This window comes from Lynx canadensis, chromosome B1 (assembly GCF_007474595.2).
Source record: "Lynx canadensis isolate LIC74 chromosome B1, mLynCan4.pri.v2, whole genome shotgun sequence".
Lineage (NCBI taxonomy): Eukaryota > Metazoa > Chordata > Mammalia > Carnivora > Felidae > Lynx > Lynx canadensis.
In genome coordinates this window covers 189,834,698-189,857,448 of record NC_044306.2, presented here as the reverse complement: position 1 = coordinate 189,857,448, position 22,751 = coordinate 189,834,698, and the positions used below count along the sequence as shown (strand labels likewise).

The 22,751-nt window shown below is 39.9% G+C and overlaps 2 protein-coding genes across 5 annotated transcripts in view; one reads left to right on the top strand and one right to left on the bottom strand.

The window, feature by feature from the left end:
- Positions 1–900: 900 nt before the first annotated feature.
- Positions 901–20,920, top strand: PACRGL (parkin coregulated like). 3 transcript variants are annotated; one of them, XM_030314117.2, is made up of 10 exons: positions 901–1,033; positions 5,348–5,415; positions 5,531–5,685; positions 8,731–8,798; positions 10,789–10,879; positions 13,818–13,952; positions 14,422–14,529; positions 16,278–16,358; positions 19,425–19,522; positions 20,291–20,920. In XM_030314117.2, exons 2-9 carry the CDS (start codon positions 5,364–5,366, stop codon positions 19,479–19,481), a joined length of 747 nt encoding a protein of 248 aa, XP_030169977.1. In that variant the 5' UTR covers positions 901–1,033; positions 5,348–5,363; the 3' UTR covers positions 19,482–19,522; positions 20,291–20,920. The 3 variants fall into 3 exon arrangements, with proteins under 3 accessions (XP_030169977.1, XP_030169982.1, XP_032448902.1); XM_030314122.1 differs by lacking the exon at positions 20,291–20,920 and adding an exon at positions 2,708–2,784 and having other exon boundaries at positions 902–1,033; positions 19,425–20,220; XM_032593011.1 differs by lacking the exons at positions 901–1,033; positions 20,291–20,920 and adding an exon at positions 2,819–3,603 and having other exon boundaries at positions 19,425–20,220.
- The window catches only part of KCNIP4 (potassium voltage-gated channel interacting protein 4), a 1,158,426-nt gene continuing 1,156,594 nt past the window's right edge, over positions 20,920–22,751 (bottom strand). For both annotated transcript variants that reach the window (XM_030314123.2, XM_030314125.2), the window contains one exon: positions 20,920–22,413. In XM_030314123.2, the coding sequence (XP_030169983.1) occupies positions 22,366–22,413 (48 nt within the window). In that variant the 3' untranslated portion in view covers positions 20,920–22,365. The remainder of the gene's footprint in view (positions 22,414–22,751) is intronic.

Sequence of the window (22,751 nt, the reverse complement as noted above, 5' to 3'; positions counted from 1 at the left end):
GAGGACTGTATAATTAGCTATTACCTGAGCAAAAAAGCTAAGGCTATGGATGACAACAGAAGACGCTGGAAAAGAATGCAGCGGACAGGTCTGAAGGACTTTTTACTATGACAATCCAAATTGCTTTTGGTAGACACATGGGGACATTCATTTTCCTGCAGCATCAGTTTTATTAAAATAATCTGAAGTTTAAAAGCACACCCACTTTCTTTTTTTTTTTTTAATTTTTTTAATGTTTATTTATTTTTGAGACAGAGAAAGAGCATGAACGAGAAAGGGTCAGAGAGAGAGGGAGACACAGAATCTGAAGCAGGCTCCAGTCTCTGAGCTGTCAGCACAGAGCCCGACGCGGGGCTCGAACTCATGGACTGTGAGATCATGACCTGAGCCCAAGTCGGCCGCTTAACCAACTGAGCCACCCAGGCGCCCCCACACCCACTTTCTTAAAATACGGATGTATTATATAGAATGCCGTGGCATGCGAATCAAGAAGTTATGGCAGGAAACGAAATTCCACAGCTGGGCCTGTAGGTGGCTTTGGCTCTCTCCCCCGAAGACCCTGGGGCTGGAGTTCACGATCCTTAGCTCTCAGGTTCTAGGGCAGGTGGAGAAAACAATATTTTAAGTGTTCAAGAAACGTGTTAAGTGTTAGGTACAGGGACTAGGGAGAGATTGTGGTGCAGGGAACTAGGACTCTGTGCTCTCCTCTGCTCCCTGCACCTCTCATCAGTCCTCAAAGACCCTCCACACGGTGCCCCTTCGCCACCACGCAACGCCAGCCCCCGGCGCCTCGTTGCCAGGGCAACCCTCTTCCGCCCAGCGCCTCCGCAGCCTTCCTGCTAAAGGCTTAGAGGACGCTGCGTGCGTCTGACGTCACTGCGCGGCGCGGCCAGATCCGGGGATCGCGCGAAGCCTCGTTTTCGCCAACCCCGGCGGTCGGTGACGCGAGTGGGTAGTTGGCCGAACGGGCGCAGGGCGAAAGTGCCAGCCGGCGTGGCGGCCGGCGTGCGCATCGCCGCGGGAGAGAGGCGCGGTAGGATCGGGTACCGGGTGCCGTGGGCCAGGGGTGCGGGGATCCCGCCGTGCCGCCCGCGCCGTCTCCGCCCTGCAGGCTTCCGGGCTGGCCTGTCTCTAGGGCCGCCGGACTCGTTGCTAAGGACCTTGAAGCTGCCGAGCGCCGAGAGCGCACCCTTCCTTTCCCGGGGTCAGGCTTTGGCGGAAAGTAGCCCGCCCTTCCTCCTCCCCGCTCCCTGGCTGCTTAAAACAAAACAAAAAAGCCAAAAAAACCCCCAAAACACTCAACTCTGTTTTTCTGGATTTTTTTCCTTCCTACACGTCCTCCTGATTTTCCAACTTTGACACCACTCTGTCCCTGAACGGGTCTTAAGTGTTTGGAAGAGTGTGGTGTTAGAGAGGAAGAGGGTAGGAAAATGGAAGAAAATTTAAGACCCTTAATATTGGCCCTGTGGATTTATGATAAAAAAGGGATTGAGATAGGTGGATATTGGGCTCTGTGGCTGCACTCTGGAATTTGAAGGAGCTTTAGAGATGGGTCACGGTTTCTTCAGTGGGATGCCTGTCACTTCTGGAACTTTCTGAACAACGGATGAGAGAGTAGGCAAAAAAGTGGCCTCTGCCCCTTGAGAATTTAGCAAGCCTTTTAGTGCGGTGGTCTCAAAGCGTGGTCCCGGAAGAAAGTGCATATAGGGAAAGAAATAGGATGTGAGCTGTCCAAAACAATGAAAACCGAAGTATGCTTTTCCTAGCGCTGACACGGATGTCTATGGCCCCTTTCGGATGATTCGCGGCACCTAAGGAGACGAAAGGGAAAAGGAGGGTTCTGCTGTTGGGGCCCTGCTTGATTTGCTTTCTCTCTGGTATTATGACATAGTTTAGATGTTTGGTTCAAGTGGATTCTAGTGCCTGTTTAGAATCTTTATATTGTTTTGTAAAAGAATGAGAGGTGACTGCGATAATATTTGTAGCACAAAACAGCCCTTACCTTTTCACTTCCTTCCACCATTATTACCTCTTTACACCACCCTCCTCATGTTATTTAATGAAAAAATACTTCAAAGAGTTGGGGCGCCTGGGTGGCGCAGTCGGTTAAGCGTCCGACTTCAGCCAGGTCACGAACTCGCGGTCCGTGAGTTCGAGCCCCGCGTCGGGCTCTGGGCTGATGGCTCAGAGCCTGGAGCCTGTTTCCGATTCTGTGTCTCCCTCTCTCTCTGCCCCTCCCCCGTTCATGCTCTGTCTCTCTCTGTCCCAAAAATAAATAAACGTTGAAAAAAAAAATACTTAAAAGAGTTGTTGAGTGTAAGATGAATTAAGTCTTTTTTCTTTTACAAACAACTCATGTTCCGGTTTTGTTGTCAGTGGTATGCTCCCAGATGGGTATCATTTTAAAAAATTGAGCAGACTTAATTTGTAAGGTAAAGGTGGATTCTTTTAATAATAGGTGAAAAATAATTGTTTTGGAAAGCAAGCCTCTAGGGTGTTTTGAAAGCGAACGCAGAAATGTTTGCATCGTGTATGTGTTTTGAAATGACTGCTGAAATTTACCTAAGTATATTATACATAAAAACTGCCCTGTGTGTGTAAAACCTTTGGAGGCTCAATTTTCTGGCATGTTTCAGAGTTTTTCAAAATGAAGAGTTTCAGCGGCTCTTTGAATTCATTCAAAATATAACGCAGCACCTTCTTGCAGGTACCTTTCAGGAACATCTTTTTCACATGAAAGAAGATAGAAATTTAGTTGTTCCTACACAAACTTCTGTAGATTTGGTAGGTAGTGTTGAAAACTATGCATCATGGTTTGATGTGTCCAACTCTGCTCTTTTTGTGTTTGTGGGTAGGATCTTTGTGATGCCTCATTTTCAGCTGTGACAGCTATTACAATTTATGATCAAAAGAAATATTAATTCATTAGTCTTCATCAACATTAAGAGCAGTTACTGTAATTGTCCCCAATTATAGAGTTGAAGAAACAGAGACACAGATTGATTGATTGATTGATACATACATATATGCATACATGCATACAGAAACTTAGATCATGCTGTTCCCATCAGGAAATTCTCAAAACTGAGACCTGGCATGATAGTAAATACTTGTTGAATATTCACTGAAGTGCAGTGTTAGGTCAAAATATTTAAAGCCTGGCTTATCTTGACTTAGAATATTATCTGACAAATTTAATGAGCCATTAATTACCATAATTCTGGTAAATGCCTTAAGAATGAAAGTGAAGTGTGATATTGGGAAGTAAGTCATCTGCTGGTAGTAAGATGAGGAAATTAGGTGAATGAAAATTGTTCTGTTTATGAAACGATCTTACATTTAATTTATCTTTGCAAGGCAGTTGGATGTGGTCACATCATGTTTGAACTATCTTGGGGCTGAGTTAACGGAGTTTTGTCCTCCTTGTGAAGAATTCTAATTTGGCAAGTGGATTAAAATCATCTCATGAGGAATTACTTGTCAAAGCATCAATGTTTATCCTGAAGAAGAGAAAACGAAGGAGTCTGTGTCTCCAATATTTGAAAAACTCATTTGGAAGTGGAAGAAGACTTCATCTATGTTGCCTTAAAGGAAGATCTTACAGTGTAGTTGAGGAGTAGTTATATGCGTGTCTGTGTGTGTATGTGTATGTACATATGTGTATGTGTATATGTATATATGTGTATATATGTATATACACACATATTTTATTTTTTTTATTATTATTATGTTTTAACTTTTATTTATTTTTGAGACAGAGACAGAGCATGAACGGGGGAGGGTAAGAGAGAGGGAGACACAGAATCTGAAACAGGCTCCAGGCTCTGAGCTGTCAGCACAGAGCCCAATGTGGGGCTCAAACTCACGGACCACAAAATCTTGACCTGAGCCGAAGTCGGCCACGTAACCGACTGAGCCACCCAGGCACCCCTATACACACATATTTTAAACTTTATTTTGAGAGAGAGCATGCACACGTGTGGGGGGGGGGGCAGAGAGAGAAGGAGAGAGAGAATCCCAAGCAGGCTCTGACAGGAGTCTGCTGTGGTGCTCGAACCCACGAAATCTGAGATTATGACCTGGGCCGAAATCAGGAGTCCAACACTTTAATTGACTGAGCCACCCAGGCACCCCAGGGTAGTTATGTATTTAATAGCAATTCTAAAGGCTTAGAGTGGGAAATGCTGTAGTGGAAGAATGACTAGAGTGCTATGCAGTGAGGGAGTGGAGTAATCAAGTAGAAATAAGAAGGAGATAGTGCGGAAATCAAGAGTGCCATGGACATACACATTTGCGAAACAGGAGATCAGGAAAGGCCGCATGGAATTTGGGACTGGAGCCAGACCTAGAAATACCAGCAGGCAGTTGGGTATATGAATCCAGGTGCGTGTGGTGGAGGATTGCTTGGTAGACATAGGAGTTTAGAAATAATCTGATTAGGCAGAACATCATCACTGGGAACTAGAGTCCTCCCATTAGCGGAAAAGAGGAAAGCGTGGAAGAGGGAGAAGTGAACCATCGCTGGCTGGTTGAGCAACTTGATATAATGCCTTCTTTACTCCTCAGTAACAGCCTGTATAGGCTTGTATTATCCTCCGCTTTTAAAATGTCTGGAAATCCAGGCTTGGGGAGATTAAATGATCTACCTAATTCATAAACCTGGTAATTGGTAGAGATGAGGGTGTAGACCCAGATCTGAGCCTAAAGCGGCTTCCACCTCATCACACCACATTGATTACATCTGTAAGAAGTGAAGGAAAAGAAGATAACAGTGCTCTTAAGTCTTTTAGCCTGAGGGACCGGAAAGTTGGTGGTACCTTGAATTAACAAGAGGTCCATAACTTCAGTGTGATAACCGTAGTTTTGGTTATGTTCAGGTTAAGGAGCTTCAGTACCTTGACTGGGAGAGGTCATTATGTCTTGAAAAGTCGGACTTGATATGCAGGTGTTAGCATTTGGGCCTTTGGAAATACAGAGACCAGAGAAGATAGAGACGCCAGGGTATGTGCCAACCTGTTACTCCTTTCAGAAATCCAGTCCATGTTTTCTGACTATAGCCAGAGGTCTGCAGTTGAGTTTCTAAAAGCTTATTTTGACAGTTTGAATGGGAAAAAATGTTTATTTTATTTATCTTATTTTTTTACAGATTGTTTTTCATTTACTGTTATTGATACTGAAGTTGACATAATTTTGTATTTTTTCATTGGTCTTTGGGGTATTTTGCTCCATGCCATATCTTTTTTGTGTGTCTTTTACTATATTATTTACTCTGTTCTGTTTTGGTCTTTATGTTGTTAATGCATCTCTTACTCCCCAAATTCTGAAATCAAGTTGCATTTAACTGCAGGCGTGAAAGGGAAGCAATGCAGAAATCAGAGTGCCACGGAGGCGTTCAGCTGAGAAACAGAGGGGCAGGTACAGAACATTGCTTTTTAAATGAAGAGATGAATTGGGTTAGTGACACATTCTGTTACACAGATGTGTATCTCTTCCACCTCTTTTGTTGTTGTTGATCTTCCGTTTTTTCCAGATAACTGTGATCAAAGGACATCATCCAGCATACAAATAAAACATAGGACTACAGTTCAACAAGGCAAATCCTCATCATCAACCAGTTCTCCAGAGTCCACAAGAAAATTTCATCCTCGACCAAGTGATAAACTTAACCCTAAGACAATCAACCCGGTAGGCACAAAAGACAGTCAGGACTGCCTTGTAGGCATTGTTTTTTGTTTTGTTACATTTAGGCTAGTGATGAAGGGCATATGGTAATCATGATGAAGAATGGAAATAATGATGATGTGAGTGTGGAAATGAGAAGGTGTCAAATGGGGAATAACCAGTTGTGGCGTATCCTGTCACGGTCATGGAGCAGTACTGTAGAGTGTGAGATGAATTGCATATCAGCTTTATTTTTTTATTTTCTTTAGTTCTGCTACTTCCTAATGTCAGTGAGTAAACTTGTATTCAATTGACGTGGGAGGAACCACATGCTTCCATAGTTGCATAAACGTCCCTATTTTGCTTCGATTTATAAATTAGCTCCCCAGGAAATGCCTCTATAGTACCAGCCTCCCTTTGCCTTCTGACAGCAATTTAACCACATTTCACAAATAGGAGATTTACGCGCATGAAAGTGGATAATCGTTAAGTGTGTAGATCACTGAATTATCCAGAAAGTGAGCACACGTGTGCTACAACACCAGGCAGTGTGTGGCCCAACCTTGCGTAGGGTAAGACGATCCTGGTTTCAGCCTTTAAAGGGGATTATGAGAATGGCGGAGACACTGATTTTGATGGCGGGTAAAACATAGAAAGGGTACGATGAACTGGCCAAGGGCAGGAGATTTTCTGACTTTCCAAGTGAAAAATCGTTTGAGCATATGTGTTGCTTTGCTTCTTTCTGTAAACTGCACAGTGTCAGAGGAGTGGGACTCCCGGAGAATGCCCTCCTCTCTCCTTGCCCTTGCTTCTTTTTCCCACGTTTAATCGAGAGATTCATGGTGACACTTCTGTTCTTTTCCTCTCTTTGGGGAAAGAACTTTGTAAAGTAGTAATATTTAGTGGCCCTAACCTTAAATTTTATTACTAATTAAGGAAAGTTTGGGGAAATAATGACTTGACCTGAGAAGAGAGGATATTAGACAAGACCATGTCGAAGATCTGTAAAAGCTACCAAACCAGAGTAAGTCAGTCAGAAGTCAGGGCAGAAGTCACCATTAGGGAAAAAGGTGGTTAGTGACTGGGAAGAGGCACGGCAGAGGTTCCTAGGGTGCTGGTCACATTCAGGTTTTCCACACCTGCATGTTGTTACCCCACTGTTTTGGAGAATTCACCGGTCTACATACCTATAATTTATACACTTTAATGTGTGTAGATTTTGAGCACTTCACTTGGATCAAAAATTACATGTGTTGAAACTCAGTATAGTGAAGTATATTTAATGTTGATAATTTTACAGTTGAAATCTAGTGTGTGATGATATTGTTAAAAACTGAAGGGACTATAGTTTTTTTCATGGTAATGGAATTTTGGTAAAATTTGGTAAAGATTGATAAAATGAACCCACTGGTTAGAAAAAAAATTGATAATGTGGGACTTGGAAGATATAGCTATGATTATCTCTAAAATGAGTTAAAAATTAAAGGAAAAGAATGGAATGGCTTAGAATTTCAATCAGAAATTTTGTCTTGGTGGTTGTTTTGGATATTTAGGGATTATTTACATGATCTGTAGGTCCAAAAAGTAAAATCAGTTCCTAATAGGTGGCAGAACTAAAAAAGTGTTTGTAGTCCTAATTTGTCTTAATATTCCCCCCCACTTCAACAAACACTTTTTCAAGTTTCCTTATCTGATATCAATTACTTGAAAACAGTTTTTAAAATAAATTTTTCTTAGTAGGAATTGTAATTAAATGAATGAAACATTACTATTTCTGTGAATTATTATGCAGAATGTGAGTTGAACTTTGTAAATGAATCTCCTATTATAGTAGTATGTGTCAATGACATTTCCTCTGTGTGTTTTAACTTCAAACATGTGTTTTTCCAGAGGAAAAAAGGCGAATTCTAAACTTATACCCTTAAATATATTTTTAAATTACTACAAGTGATTGAAAAATATTTTTATCTAGTTGTATCTTTAAAACAGATTAGTCCGTTTATATTTTATAATTTAGACAACTGTATTTTATTTGATTATGTTCAAAGTACTGTGTGATAAAATATTAACTTTTTGTGCCTAAATTCTCTAAGGATCAACTGTATTGAAATCATGTATGCTGTGATTATTTAAACATTGTGATTGATCATCTCTTAAATGATCTTTGGGAATAGATACAGAGTTAATTTATTCTTTTGTTTTTTAACTTTTTTTTGTTGTTGTTGTTTATTTATTTTTGAGAGAGAGAGCGCGAGCAGGGGAGGGGCAGAGAGAGAGGGAGACAGAGGGTCCTAAGCGGGCTCTGTGCTGAGAGCGAAGAGCCCCATGTGGGGCTTGAACTCACAAACCATGAGATCCTGACATGAGCCAAAGTCGGACAATTAACTAACAGAGCCACCCAGTCACCCCCAGAATTAATTTATCCTTAATATGTGGACAAACAAAGTTGTGACGTTATGTATCTAAGCAAACACATCTGAGCACATGTTTGTGAGAGCCTTGCTCCACCTTCAGCTCTGTCACTTCTGCCTATCGTAAGCCTTTGCTTTTTGTAGAAGCGTGAAACCATTTGGGAGAGATGACAGGTTCTGGACCATCCAGGCCATCCATATTTGACTGGAGGACAAGTAGGAGATGTGCTGGCGACTGAAGACAATTCTGCTTTCCCTGTACCTAACACTTCTTCCCCATGTAGCCCTCACCTTGAGAGGTCACAGTGGGGGAGGGTAGAAAGATGTATCATCTTTGTTATATTTATTTATGGTGTTCGTATAATATTATTTGTCTATATTATATAGGTGATCCCAGTGCCTTCACGCCTTCTGAAACAAGTTAGGGGCTAAAAAGAAATACACAGTTTGTGGCTGTGGTTGTGGGTCCAGTACTGAGGGGACTGATCGTTTTCCTCAGGTGTGTTGCTGAGTCGAGTGATGCACTTGATACCAGCATCATGGGTGAAAAGTCAGGGTGTCCCTTTGCCTCTGACCTCAGCGGGATTAAAATCGGGCAGGTATCACAGAGTGGAGGTGATGGTATACTTACTGCATTCCTGTCGTCTTTTTCTTTCAGTTTGGTGAACAGTCCCGAGCCCCTTCTGCATTTGAGGCTATTTACTCTAAAGGAGGTATTCCTTGCAGGTAAATCAGTACGGATGATAACTGACCAGATTATTCAAAATAACTGAGTCAAATCAATAACAGTATTTAGTTTAAATGTATTGAAAATTTTATATACTAGGAGGTTGCAATAAAGGTGACTTATTTACACTTTGGCTGTTGGACTGGGTAGATCATGAGACACTGTTGAAGAAAATCATTTCATTTCAAAATAGAATTACAAATAGATCTGTAATTTAAGAAATGGAATTAACCAGTTTCTGAAACAATATAAGCATTCATAGCCTCGGGCAAGTTGCAAGTAAATAGTCTGAAACTGAAAGTTTACAATTGAATGGAATTGTTTCATTAGTTTTTTGTTGTTGTTGTTGTTGTTTTGGGTTTTTTTTAATGGAGATTATTTTTTCTTATTTTATTTTTTATTTTTTAAAATTTACGCCCAAATTAGTTACCATATGGTGCAACAATGATTTCAGGAGTAGATTCCTTAATGCCCCTTACCCCTTTAGCCCGTCCCCTCTCCCACAATCCCTCCAGCAACCCTCAGTTTGTTCTCCATATTTATGAGTCTCTTCTGTTTTGTACCCCTCCAGGTTTTTATATTATTTTTGTTTCCCTTCCTTTATGTTCATCTGTTTTGTCTCTTAAAGTCCTTATATGACTGAAGTCATATGATTTTTGTCTTTCTCTGACTAATTTCACTTAGCATAATACCCTGTTTCATTAGTTTTTGAAATGACATTTGAAAAATTTCAAAAAGTTGTATTTATTGAAATTATATTTATTAATGAGTATATACGGTAGTTCTTCCTCACTTTTGATACAGTTTTTGCCACCTTTTGTGATAGACATCAGAAGTGTTTTAAAGAAAACGATATAGTTACTGATAGAATGATACCATTTTAAGATTTCACTACCAAGAAGCATTTCTTTCTTCTAAGTGTGTCCAGTTTTAGCCGTTCTAGGTGATGGGAAATGTCATTTTCATTGTGGAAAGAATAACCACAACATTCTTTTTGTTGTTTTCTAAAATTAAGGAAATGTAGTTTTTAATGGTATTTGCAGATTTGGAGAAATGAGCTCAAGAGGCATTCCTCACTTTATTGTTATTTTTTTATTTTATTCTGAGTCAAAACCATATTTACATATTCTTACACCCCCCCCTCTCCACTCTAAGCAATCATGGTTGCTAAAATTGTAAAAATGTTACCGAGGCCTCTTGCTATTAAGAAAATAACACTAAAAAAGGTGTCAAGAGGTTGAGAACATTACAAAAGGGTGAAGAAACATTTGAGCGTCTTGAGTAAGTTCACTGTCATGGTTATGATGAGGGTTCTCTTGATGTATTTATATATCAAAACCTGTATCAAATGTTACACTTCATAACCATGTACAGTTTGTTGCATGTTGGTTATGACTCAGTAAAGCTGTTAATAAAAAAAAAATTTTTAAAAAGCAACAGCAGCAGCAGTGACCAATGCAAGGGGGTACCATTTTGTAACCCTGCATGGGCTGTTTCACCTCCTGGCCTGTTTTCTTTTGTGTAACAGAGGGGAAATCTGGCTTGTATTTAGATCATGAGGGTTAAAGAATCTGTATCTGAAAAATAATGTTCCATATAAAACACGTTACTGTTTCTAATTATCACATTTCTTTGCACATTGGTAGGTTACCTATTTTGTTATAATTATGACTTAAACATGTCAAGTGTAGCATTTGTGTTAAGACTCACAGATGGCAGCATGCTTGAACTCCCAACACTGTAGGCTGAACACATGTGGAGTTTAGTTTTGCCGCGAAACAGTTTTGCTGAAAGGATAGGAGTGTGGGGTTACAGACTTTGCTGTGTGAGATGCCTTCGTAATAACGTTGCAAGCCATGATATTCCTACATGTTACAGAATAGTTCTAATATGATTATGTTCTGGAAAGAGTCTGAATGTGTTAGAGAATTAGTGTTTAATATATAATTACATTGTCCGTGTTGCGTTTACCAGTGTTTGTTATTTTAGATTGGTCCATGGTTCAGTGAAACACAGATTGCAGTGGGAATGTCCTCCTGAAAATCTTCCATTTGATCCTCTTCTTATTACTTTAGCAGAGGTATGTGTGATTTCCATTTCTCCTGAGTGTTTATGGAAAAAAACACCTTAAAAACTGTATTAAATGTTACTTCACAACGCATCAGTAAATCTTATTTTATGCTTTTGGAGTAAGAGCCAAGCGAAAGTCATTAAAACACCAACGCTCCCTTAGGAACTAATTATGATCAGTATATGTTTATTAGAAACTGATTAATCAGCTTTATAAACAACTTAGTCTACACAGGGATTTGTAGATAAGTAGATGAAATATTCACACTTAATTCCAAAAAAGTACTTGGAATCATATTGAATGAGTCATATCAGGAGAACATCAGTGGTTTAACGTAAACTACATCAGATAGCAATGAGTGGTTGATCTATTTCTATACAACCAGTCATGTTTAACGTGAATGTGATATGTTTTTTAGGGAACTGATGCTAACTACCTAAACGTCCTTTTGGAAAATTCTCTGGGCTTTTGCCCACCTGTACGTTTTAAGTTGAATGTCAGGGAGATCGTTTTTGTAGAGGATTTTAAGAAAATTTTTGATAGATTCCTTATATTTTTTAACATGTCAGGAAAAAGTTGGCAGAGTATTAGCTTCAAGTGGATCAGTGATCTCTTCTGTGAAATTTATTCCCTGAGAGTCACAAGTTGAGAAATGAACTAGCCAGTTGTCTTATGTTTAAGTTACAGATACTTGTCTTTTTTAAGAGTTACGATCATTTTTGTTGGTCTTTGTTTTTCTTAATTTATATCTCTGCTTACAAGATTATTTTGGTTTAATAACAGCATATTTTTATGGGTAGCCTATTTTGAAATTCAGTTTTGATCAAAGTCTTTTAAACTTGGTATTAAAAACTTAAAAATGTGGGGCGCCTGGGTGGCTTGGTCGGTTGAGCGTCCGACTTCGGCTCAGGTCATGATCTCACGGTCCATGAGTTCAAGCCCCGCATCGGGCTCGGTGCTGACAGCTCAGAGCCTGGAGCCTGTTTCAGATTCTGTGTCTCCCTCTCTCTCTGCCCCTCCCCTGTTCATGCTCTGTCTCTCTCTGTCTCAAAAATAAATAAACGTTAAAAAAAAATTAAAAAAAAAAAAAAACTTAAAAATGTATCAATGTTTCATTAGTTTAAAAAATTTTTTAAACCTTTTGTATATGGTAGCAGACCATTTTTTAGATGAATCACAACTATAGTGACACCTTTGAAAACATGGTCCAATTAGGGGTGCCTGGGTGGCTCAGTTGATTAAACATCCCACTCTTGATTTCGGCTCAGGTCATGATCGCACAGTACGTAAGATCAGATCAGGCCCCGCATCTGGGTCTGGGCTGACGGTGAGGAGCCTGCTTGGGATTCTCTCTCTCTCTTCTGCCCCTCCCCCATGAGCTGGTGCACCTGCCCACTCACTCTCTCTCTCAAAAATAAACATTAAAAAAAAAAAAATGCTCTAGCTAATCACAAAGTGAGGAAGGTGAGAGGAGTTCTTTAATTTGGAGAGTCCCTAAAGGGACTCTGTGTTTAGTTGAGATTACATAAAGTCAGTGCTTTAAATAATTATTTTCCAAACACCAATGCCTTTATTTCTGTGTTGGGTACATTATTAGCCTTTCCTTCTACTTATTTAATAATGGAAAAGTACTGACAGAACCACCACTATGGAAATCCACTTCTCTTGACCTGATCCCTCATCTCTACAATGACCAGGATTGGCACAACCTTAGGGTGATAGAAGCTGTGTTCCAAAGTGGTGCTGCTGTGCTTGGCGGTCCAGGAAAAGAAGTGTTTGATCACTGTTTGGAAGCAGGTAGTTTGGTCTAAAGAGCAAATTGGTTGAAAATTAGTATTTTTAGGCATGACTTTGCAGCCAGTTTTACTTATTCACAGATAATAATTCGTCAAACTGATGGAGTATTGCTGTTGCTTTTTTTTGTATTATGTTTTCAAAAAAAGTCAGGTGGCTCTTCTGTCTTGACTCAAAGTGATGGATTAAATCATAAAAGAGTACTATCCAATAGTTTCTGATGCGTTTAGGGTGAAAGAAATGATACGGGTTATTTTCATATATATATATTTTTCAATCTTATTTATTTTTGAGAGAGAGACAGAGTGTGAGCAGGGGAGGAGCGAAGACAGAGGGAGACACAGAATCTGAAGCAGGCTCCAGGCTCTGAGCTGTCAGCGCAGAGCTCAACATGGGGCTTGAACTCATGAACCGTGAGATCATGACCTAAGCCAAAGTCGGACGCTCAACTGACTGAGCCACTCAGGCTCCCCTTCATATTTTTATTTCACATTCCAATGTTAAAAATGACATTTAAAATCTTACAGTGGTTTTCTGTAAGATTTTCATAGGAAACGATGTTTTTTAAGTATCTTAATATAAAATATTTAAATATGAAGGAAATACAATATTTTAGAAACTTATTAAACAAGTTGTAAAGTCACTGTAAAGGTAGGAGGTCCAATAATTATAAACCATCATTTTAGGCTGATTTTCTGTGCTTTCAGACAGTATTTGGTAGTACACACAAAATGTTTTCAGTATCCTAGTGAGGGTTTCTTTTACGTTTTTCCTTTTTTTTATTATTTACCTTTCTTCTCTTTCCTCTCTCCTTTTATTTTCTCCCTCCCTTTCTTTTTCTTTATTTCCTTTATTTTTCCTTGCTTTTCCGTTTCTTTTTCCTGTTCCTTTAATGTTCAAAATCTTTTCCTTCCTTCCTGTGGGTAGAAATTCTTCCTGTCCCATGTATGTCCTTTGTTCCACAATTTCTGGGTTTAACTGAAATTGTAATTATTGAAATTATAAATCATGATTAGGAAAACCATAATAAAACTTGATTTTCATTTAGACTAGTAAGAATTCAATTTTGTTGTTAGTATAATCAGATGCTTAGTAAATCTTTTTTGTTTGCTTGTTTGTTTTGTTTTGTTTGTTTGTTTTTTGTCTTTGGCAGGGTTTGAGAGAGACTAAACATCCATACACCTTCGTGTCAAAGGAGGGATTTAGAGAATTACTTTTGGTCCAAGGAGCTCCTGAAAAAGCTGTGCCTTTGCTTCCAAGACTGGTTCCTGTGCTAAAGGCAGCTCTGGTATCCTCTATTCCTTTGGACTTTCTGTGGTACATTTAGAATATTTTATGTCTTTTTTTCTTCCAAATTGTATGCAAATGAGTCCTTTACCTGTGATTTTGATGTGCGTGCAAAATTAGGCCATGGTTATTCAGGGACAGATGGTTACTTACTTGAAGACACCTGTAGAGGATATCCAAAAGGTAAAAGGGGACATTTTCAGTAATTAGAGAAAGTAAGAAACCTCACATCAGCCTTGCTGCTTGCTGTGATACAGCTAAGCTAATGTTTCAGTCAAGCCAGAAGTTTATTTTTTTGCTTCTAGATGGTATAACATTAAAGGGTATTTTTTAGATTCAGGGTTTAGTGGCTTATCTTCTAATTTTGAATGTTCAGTCTTACTTTTTTCTCCACCTGCTTGCCCTTTCTTCTTCCTTGCCTTTCCTCTTTCCTTTTCTGTCCCTGTACCCCTGACCGTCTAACCCCCCAGGTACACCTGGATGATGACGTGTTTGCAAGAGGTCTGAATGCTCTCATGCAGCTAAGTGTCGTCGTTGGTCCTTCTCTGAATGACCATCTGAAACATCTGCTGACAAGTGTAAGTACTGAAAAGATGACAGAGTGCTTGTGTATGCGTATCATGCGCTGTCTGTATCTTGTCCTGATCAGTGGCTTCCAGTTAGTCGTTAACGGATTCAGAAATCCTAAAAAAAATCTGATTCTTCTTCTTTTTTTTTTTTAATGTTTATTTAGTTTTGAGAGAGAGAGAGAGAGACAGACAGACAGACAGAGTGAGAGCGAGAGTCGGGGAGGGGACAAAAATTAACGAACAGTACAATGGTCTTATGCCCGTGTTGATTAGCATGGATTATAAAGACAGCTCATCCACCTTCCTGTGTAATTGTACATTGCCACAGTCATGTTTTTCATCATTTTCTTTGTTTTTCCTTGTAAGTTTTTAGTGAATCTGTAAATAGTATTTAGGATGAGACGTTTTCCTGTTATGTGTAGCTTAATCCTTAGAACAGATACACACTGGGATACTGGACAGTTAGAAGGACTCGGGAAACTCAAAAAACTGTTACACGGTTTCAGTTCATTACAGTGAAAGGCTACCAAGTAAAATCCACAAAGCAAGGAGGTGCACAGAGCAGAGCCCAGGAAGGACAAAGTGTGGAGTCTCCAGTTGACCTCTCACACTGGAGTTGTTGGACAGCGCTTGCTTCCTCCAGCCAGAAGTGATATGTGGCAACACAGATGGAGTATTGCCGTCCTAAGAAACTCCCCTCAGCGTGGTGTCCCAGGGTTCATATTAGGGTTCTGTCAAGCAAGCATGACTGGCTGCTTGCATGGTCGACCTTAGTCTCCAGCCTCTTCAGAAGCTGAGCTGAGATCATGTGGCCCAAGGGCCCCATGTAAACAAAGACGTTCTTATCTGGCAGGATCATACCAAGGGCTTAGAGGTTCCCATCCGGGAGCCAGAGACAAGGGCCGATCTTTTCTTTAGGTGGAATTAATCTGTTACTGCACACACTAATAAAAAATTAAAGTCCTTGCTGGAATAACCCACAGCTGGCATTACTCTGTGTGCATCCTTCTGTAGTTCAGAGTTGAGGCATGTATTTCAATCATAGTTTCACTGTTTTTTTCTTGGACCAATCCATTTGGAGAGATCCTAGAACTGGATGTTTAACTTCTTACTCTGCAGAGAGACCATACACCCCGGGAACATCTGGCAAAGCCTATAGAGAGTAGGGATGGTAGTGAATCTATCAGGATTGCTATGCTGAGGTTAGGAATAGCGGGAGATGAATTCCCACCAACACCAGGTGTTTGATGGAGAGAAGACACAGTGGGAATAGACTCTCGAACCTTAATATATGGGAAGCCTTAGGAGAGAAGGAAGAGGATCCTGGCAGGTGTTTGCTTACAACCTTTAGGTCAGCAGGTTGTACCTGACTAGCCACAGGAATTTCACCCTAATATATAAAATGACTTATTTTAGATTGATTACTCCATTCAGACATTCAACATTTTGACAAATCTATTGCTCTCTGCCCTTGTGTTTTGTGTTTTGTGCCAAGTATTATGCTGGACACTGGAACTATAATGCTGAACTTGTTTTAACAAATATACTGGTGTCTATTGTATATAAATTTCAATGAGATATTTTCTAAAAGAAGCCTTGGAATCTAAAACAAATTAAGTGGTGTTTGTGTACTTAACTATACGGTAAGGATTCAATGATTTTATTTCTAGTTAGCATACTCCTTAGTGAAGTTTTACTTATGCCTGTGGTGAATATTGCTACTTTTCCAAATCATTCTCCCAATCTTATCTTAAAAGCTTTCCAAGAGACTGAGGGATAAGAAATTCAAAGAGCCCATCACCAGTGCATTACAGAAGCTAGAGCAGCATGGTGGGAGTGTAAGTAAAGCCTTATTCCTTAAGTCATGGGTTTTTGTTTGTTTGCTTCTTTGTTTTTTACTTTTTTTAAAAAAAATTTTTTTTTTTCAACGTTTATTTATTTTTGGGACAGAGAGAGACAGAGCATGAATGGGCGAGGGGCAGAGAGAGAGGGAGACACAGAATCGGAAACAGGCTCCAGGCTCCGAGCCATCAGCCCAGAGCCCGACGCGGGGCTCGAACTCACGGACCGCGAGATCGTGACCTGGCTGAAGTCGGACGCTTAACCGACTGCGCCACCCAGGCGCCCCTGTTTTTTACTTTTATACTATGAAACTGGCTGTATGACATCTATTATTTCAATCACAAGTTATCATGTGGAGTTGATATTTTCATTTGAGACTTCGGAGCTTCCATCTTATGTAGGTCACACGGTTTCTAAGCATTGGGATTCGGACCAGATTGTGTTAACACGGCCGTTCACTTCCTCTGCACTGACTATACCCTCCATGTGTTGCAACTTGACAGGTTTTTTTTCTTTAGTTTGGATGTTCTTGCTTAGACCATTGGAAAATTCAGAAAACAAAAGGATTAACACAGAGAGCTCGTTGAAGAAAGTACTTTTCTTTTTCTTTCATTTCCCATCTTTTCTGTCTAAAAAATTTACAATTTTCCCGTCTTCAAAGATTGAAATGAGATTTCCAGATGGCTGCAATATCATGTCTCGAAGTGCATGCTATCTGGAACGTGTGTGCGCACATACACACACAAGGATGAATCAAATTATTCTGACTTGCAAGAATGTGCGGGACTCCCTGGGGGAATCTCATTATTATATGTGGGGTGTCAAATAACTAGGTTAAGTGAATTTTCATCATTTCAAGCAGTGTTCACATAATCTAGTCTTGGAAATATTTCTGTAAAGCAGTGATCTTATCTTGTTTTGGAGATTATATGTAATCAGATCCTTTTTTTTTTTTTTTAAGTTTATTTATTTATTTTGAGAGGTTGGGGATGGGGAGCAGAGAGAGAGAATCCCAAGTAGGTTGCACGCTGTCAGCACAGCACGGCTCAAACTCAAGAATCCCAAACTGAGCCGAAATCAAGAGCCAAGCGCTCAACCTGCTGAGCCACCCAGGCGCCCCAACATTTATTCGGATCTTAATGATAGCTTTGCATGGGACTGTTTTAACATTGCAGAACTTAGTTTCATTGCAGCTCCTTCCTAAAGGAATTATAAGGAAATTTGTGTGATCATGTACAATTTTAAAATGTCAGATACGTTAGTTTAAGCTTTGTCTAAGTTACCTAATTTGACCAATTACAGTGACTTTTAAAATTGATTATATTCGTTCCGTGATGAATGCCTAGAATAAAGTTTAGGTGGAGCAGGTAAGTCCCTAGACTGCTAGGTAACGGATTTCTTTATTGCGTGTGGAGGATTAGTATTCCAACACCTTGTTGAGAGGTACAGAACCATCCCCTAGCCAATCCAGTGTCCTCAGCAGAAGGGAACTTCTTTTTGCTTATAGATGTGCTTCTGAGAATTGGAATGCAAAGTAATTTGCCAATTCCTCCCTTGTGAAATGCAAGTAAACGGATGCTAAATAATGATGATACAGCTTCCAATCTGAAACTCTCCCCGGCTGGTTTACACACATCCTGTGGAATCGGGCAAGAAGAAAGGGGCAGGCCCAGCATGTTAGATTTCATGAGTAGGTGTGCGGAGGAGGGCATAGTTTTCGAGTAAATAAACTTCAGACAGAACACATGAGATTTGGAGGAGAACACAGAGGGGTGTACATGCGCAGCCCAGAGCTCCCGAGGCAGGCAGTGAGGGAGCTCCGCTTGTTGCCACGCGATGTCGTTGTTTTGAATTTTGCTAATACAGGGTAAAAAAAGATTTTGAAGTTAAGTATTGTTTGCTCGTTCAGACTTTTTCTCTTTCTTGTTTTCGACTTCTACTGTCTTACATAATATTTCAATAATTTGATAATATTTGATCAGAGATTTTCTGTTGGTGTGCTATTAAAAATTGGCCTAATTACCATTATGCTTTTGCTTTCAGTACTTTGTAATCCTCCCTGAAATTAACAAGTGCTCTTCTTTGTCTTCAAAAACCAAATGTTTGTATATCTTTCTCCTTCTCTGAATAGTAGAGATGAGTCTTTAAAATTTTTTTTTAATGTTTACTTCTTTTTGAGAGAGACAGAGACAGAATGCTAGTGGGTTAGGGGCAGAGAGAGAGGGAGACACAGAATCCGAAGCAGGCTCCAGGCTCCGAGCTGTCAGCACAGAGCCCGACGCGGGGCTCGAACTCATGAGCCACGAGATCATGACCTGAGCCGAAGTCAGCTGCTCAGCCGACTGAGCCACTCAGGTGCCCCAGTAGAGATGAATCTTTAAAAGAATCTTCTCAGTATTACAGTCTCTTGTTTCTTGGGGCTTGTGTGTGCCACAGTGATGGAAACACTCAGCTTCAGGGCAGACAGGAAAGTGAGTTACAGTCACAGTGTCATTTTCTTATAACCAATCAGTTGACTACCTGCCTTAAGTTGCAGTTGGTTCACTCTCAACCTTGATATAATTTTCATCCTAAATCACAGGCACATCTGTCTTGGAAAAGGTACGTACTTGCACACACCCCAATCTTTATCGAACACGTGGGAAGTGATTACCTGTCAGGTACTCAGTTTGAGTACTTTTTAGACATTGTATCCATTTAATCATCACTGCAGCCCTCAGGGGTAGAATTTGTCGTTATCCCCCTTTAAAGACCTAGAAACTGAGGCTCAAAGAAAGAACTAGCCCCAGATTTGACAGGAAAGCGACTGGCAGCAGCTGGATTCATACACTGGTGATCTGGTTCCTAACTAAGTCTCCAGTTAAGCATTTTTTAAAACAGAGGACAACCTATACTGTATTCAACTCAGAAAAAATGTTACACTTCTCATTCCATCATTCTGTTCTCATTCCATTTGGTTTGAGTGTTGGACACTTCTTTAGGCTTGTTCCTACAGGTGTAATTAATGCCTGTTAGGGAACCCTGCATGATACTAATGAAGCTACGTTTTTTTCTGTTGACAGGGAAGCCTTATCATCATCAAATCTAAAATTCCAACATATTGTTCCATATGCTGTTGAAGAAAGGAGCCCACAAAAATCTGCTTACTTCCTGGTGACAGGTGTGAAATGCTGGCCATGGGCACCTATGGTACCTTTTCAGATTCACTTCAGGTTGTTCTTTTGTAAATCACAGCCACCATTCATTCCTTACTAGTTTAAGATGAGTAAACCTAGTTCCACTGAATCATAATAAATAAAAGTTACTCATCAACAAGAAAGAATGGTCAGTGATGGGGAGTTGTTAAAAACAGTTCTACAGTAGTATAATTTTGTGGGGTCGGTTTTTCATATATTTACAGCTTAGTGCAAACAACCATTACTGGGTTTATAGTAGATGCATTTGTATTTATTTTCTAATGCTTTGTATTTATAATATCCCTTTCACACTCAGTTTGTAGCTGTGTGCTTATTTTTAGACATTTTGTCATTTTGTCATTTATCAAAGCTATGGAAATTTAAAGTATGGATAAACATTTGTGAGTTCACTTTTAATTATTGTCTGTACATATGCATCTTATGATGTAGAATCCTTGGAAAAAGTCCATGCCAGAATATTCTAGTTTAAGAATTTTTTTTTTACATGTGTAAATTCTCTTGTAAGTATGTTGTTTATTACAACTTATTAAAACTGCCTAAACTTTAGGTGTTGGGTTTTATTTAAGTAAATGTCATCTTTGTATCCCGTAGTCTGAAAATACTGAAGATACTCATGTCATGAAGATCTTCAGAAATTAAAATCTGAAAACATTTAAATGCACTCCGTGATTTTGTCGTGCCTGCTTATGTTTAACCATTAATTAAAAAAGCTTTTAAAACATACTTTATAGGCATAGCCCTCAGTGATGGTGTTGTAGATGCTGACCCTGGATCGCTCTACAAGAGAAAGGAATGGAGTGAGACATAGAAAACCAGAGTACGACTTCCCATCCTGAGGGCAAGAAGAGGCTGTGGGGACATGAGTCGCCACCACACCGAATCCAAAGCAGATTTTCTTTGGGAGGGATGAAGATTGGGGATCACTCCTTTCTGCAGGAGCAGCCGTCTTCGGTCTCAGCAGCATCGGAGACCACCCTCTCGCTCCTTCTCTCAAATACACGGAGTGACCTCTTTGCAGTTCTCACCTCAGATACAGTCTCACAGCTGGGATGTCAAGGAACACAAGTAATTTCTAAGGAGTTGTAAGTGCAGAAATGCCCATCGCCCCTCAGAGCTCTGGTCCTTCCCAGTTCCCCCGTCTGGGATACTCTTTCCTCAGGTCTCTGCTCCCGTCATGTCCGCGGACCACATGGGCTAAACCACCCGCCGGCCCACTGGTCTTGCTTTTACTCTTCTTCATCGCACCCAGCCCCACCCTGAGGCAAACGTGCACACGACCCGACGGTGCCAAAAGAAGGACATGATATTTTCAATCTGGAACTTAACGCTTGTTGGAATAAATACCTGCAACATGGACAGTAGAGTTAGAAACATTTTATTCGCTTTTAGTTTTCCTTTTTGAAATACAAAATGTGCACATTGAGTTTACACAAACACGCGATGGCGGATTTCAGTGTACATGTACTGTACTACTCTGAATGTCTACACTGGTGATAGCAGGGCGGCTCTCAACATCCTATCTCTACACCAGAATAGATACCTGATTTAGTGTTGCAAGGACAGTTGCTAATTTCCTCCCACTGTAGCCTCTCGGTCTTTGTGGTATTTCTGCAAAGTAGGGAAAGTGTGTGTATCCTAAGTGATGTTGTGGCCACTTGACAATTTTGGCTTAAGATCATTGAAGAGAATCTGAATTGCTGGAGTGTTACGATGAGCTAAATCATAAGACAGTCCAGATGAATTGCTTAGCATTTATTTTCATCTTTAATGAAGTTTTGGTATGGTAGTTATTGATAAAATGGAGTCACTGATGCTTTCAAAGTGAATTCTGCTTGCTCTTTGTTCCCTGTAGGCCTTGGGGTAGTCCAGGTTTCTTTGTCCCTGAATGGCATGTAATAGAAAGGTGTCTTGAAGGAGTCGAGGGAGAGGGGATGGAGTAGGCCCTCAATGCTGTTAGGGATTACTTGTTACTAAGCATTACCATGTAACTCGAGGACAGATACCCTGACCCTTTGCATGTGCCTATAAACATCCTTGCTTTGTTCCACACCTTCACGGACTTCCACTTAGTGACAAGATAGAAAATAGTCCACCTGTAGGATTGAACAAATCCAAAATTATATATATCGTGTAGGCCTTGGCTATAATATGTATTATGAAAAATTAAGAAATGCTTATTAAATAAGCTTTATTAGGCATATGCTGACATCGGGTGATAAACTAATTTGTTTCATGTTGTAAAAAATGCCAGATAAATGAATATCTTTAACAGAAAGCAGCAAATCCATAGAAACTGGGACTGTGTGTTTGCTTGTTACTAATCATAGTAATCTTGTTTTGTTTACTTAGTGTATAAATGGAATTACAGCATACAAACGTGAAAATTAATTTCTGGAAATTAAATGCAGATGCCAATAGTTTAGAAAACCATTTAAAATCCTGGGGCTGAATACATACAGTTGAGTAGCAAAAAACACTGATATTTTAAAATCACTGGTAATGGGAAAGCTGAATAATCCCATGGCTAAAGAATCAGTAAAACTCTCTGCCAGATTCTGTACTTTTGAAGAGTCACAGGGCATGAAATGACTTAGAACATCCCATGAACTCAGTGGCATTATGAAAAGGATGCAAAGTTGTAACTGGAAAACTCAAATCTTTTGGGGATTGCTTTATATTAAAACAAAGCTTGTTTGCATAATATGCCTCAGTGTAAAGCTGAGCAATCTATGCTAAAAGTGGTAGCTCCAAGTTTAAGTGTGGTACAATAGTTCACATTTGTCTGTTTGAGGATGCATTTGACAAGTTAAATCACATTTTCAAAGAGCTGCATGGAGCGCATGATGTTTTCATCCTGGAAGGGAGAAACAGTGGGATTAAATTAAGCGTAGCTGCAAGGGCAAGTACACTGTTCTGCTTCTGAGTACTGCCCGCCCCCCACTGCGTCTGCCAAAAGCTCAAATACTAAGTGTTTGCACATACAGATATCATTCTATCCCTTTTCCATCTAGATAAGTATGGAGAGCCCATTTTACAAATGTAAAGTCTGCAGGGCTTTCAGTATTTCATTTGAATCTTACTTGGTGTCAATAGAGATTTTTTTTTTTTCAAATTAGAAAACCAGAATGGAAACTAGAGAGGCGTAGAGGGTAAGAAAAAAAAATGGAGCAAATGCAAAATTTTGGCATTCCA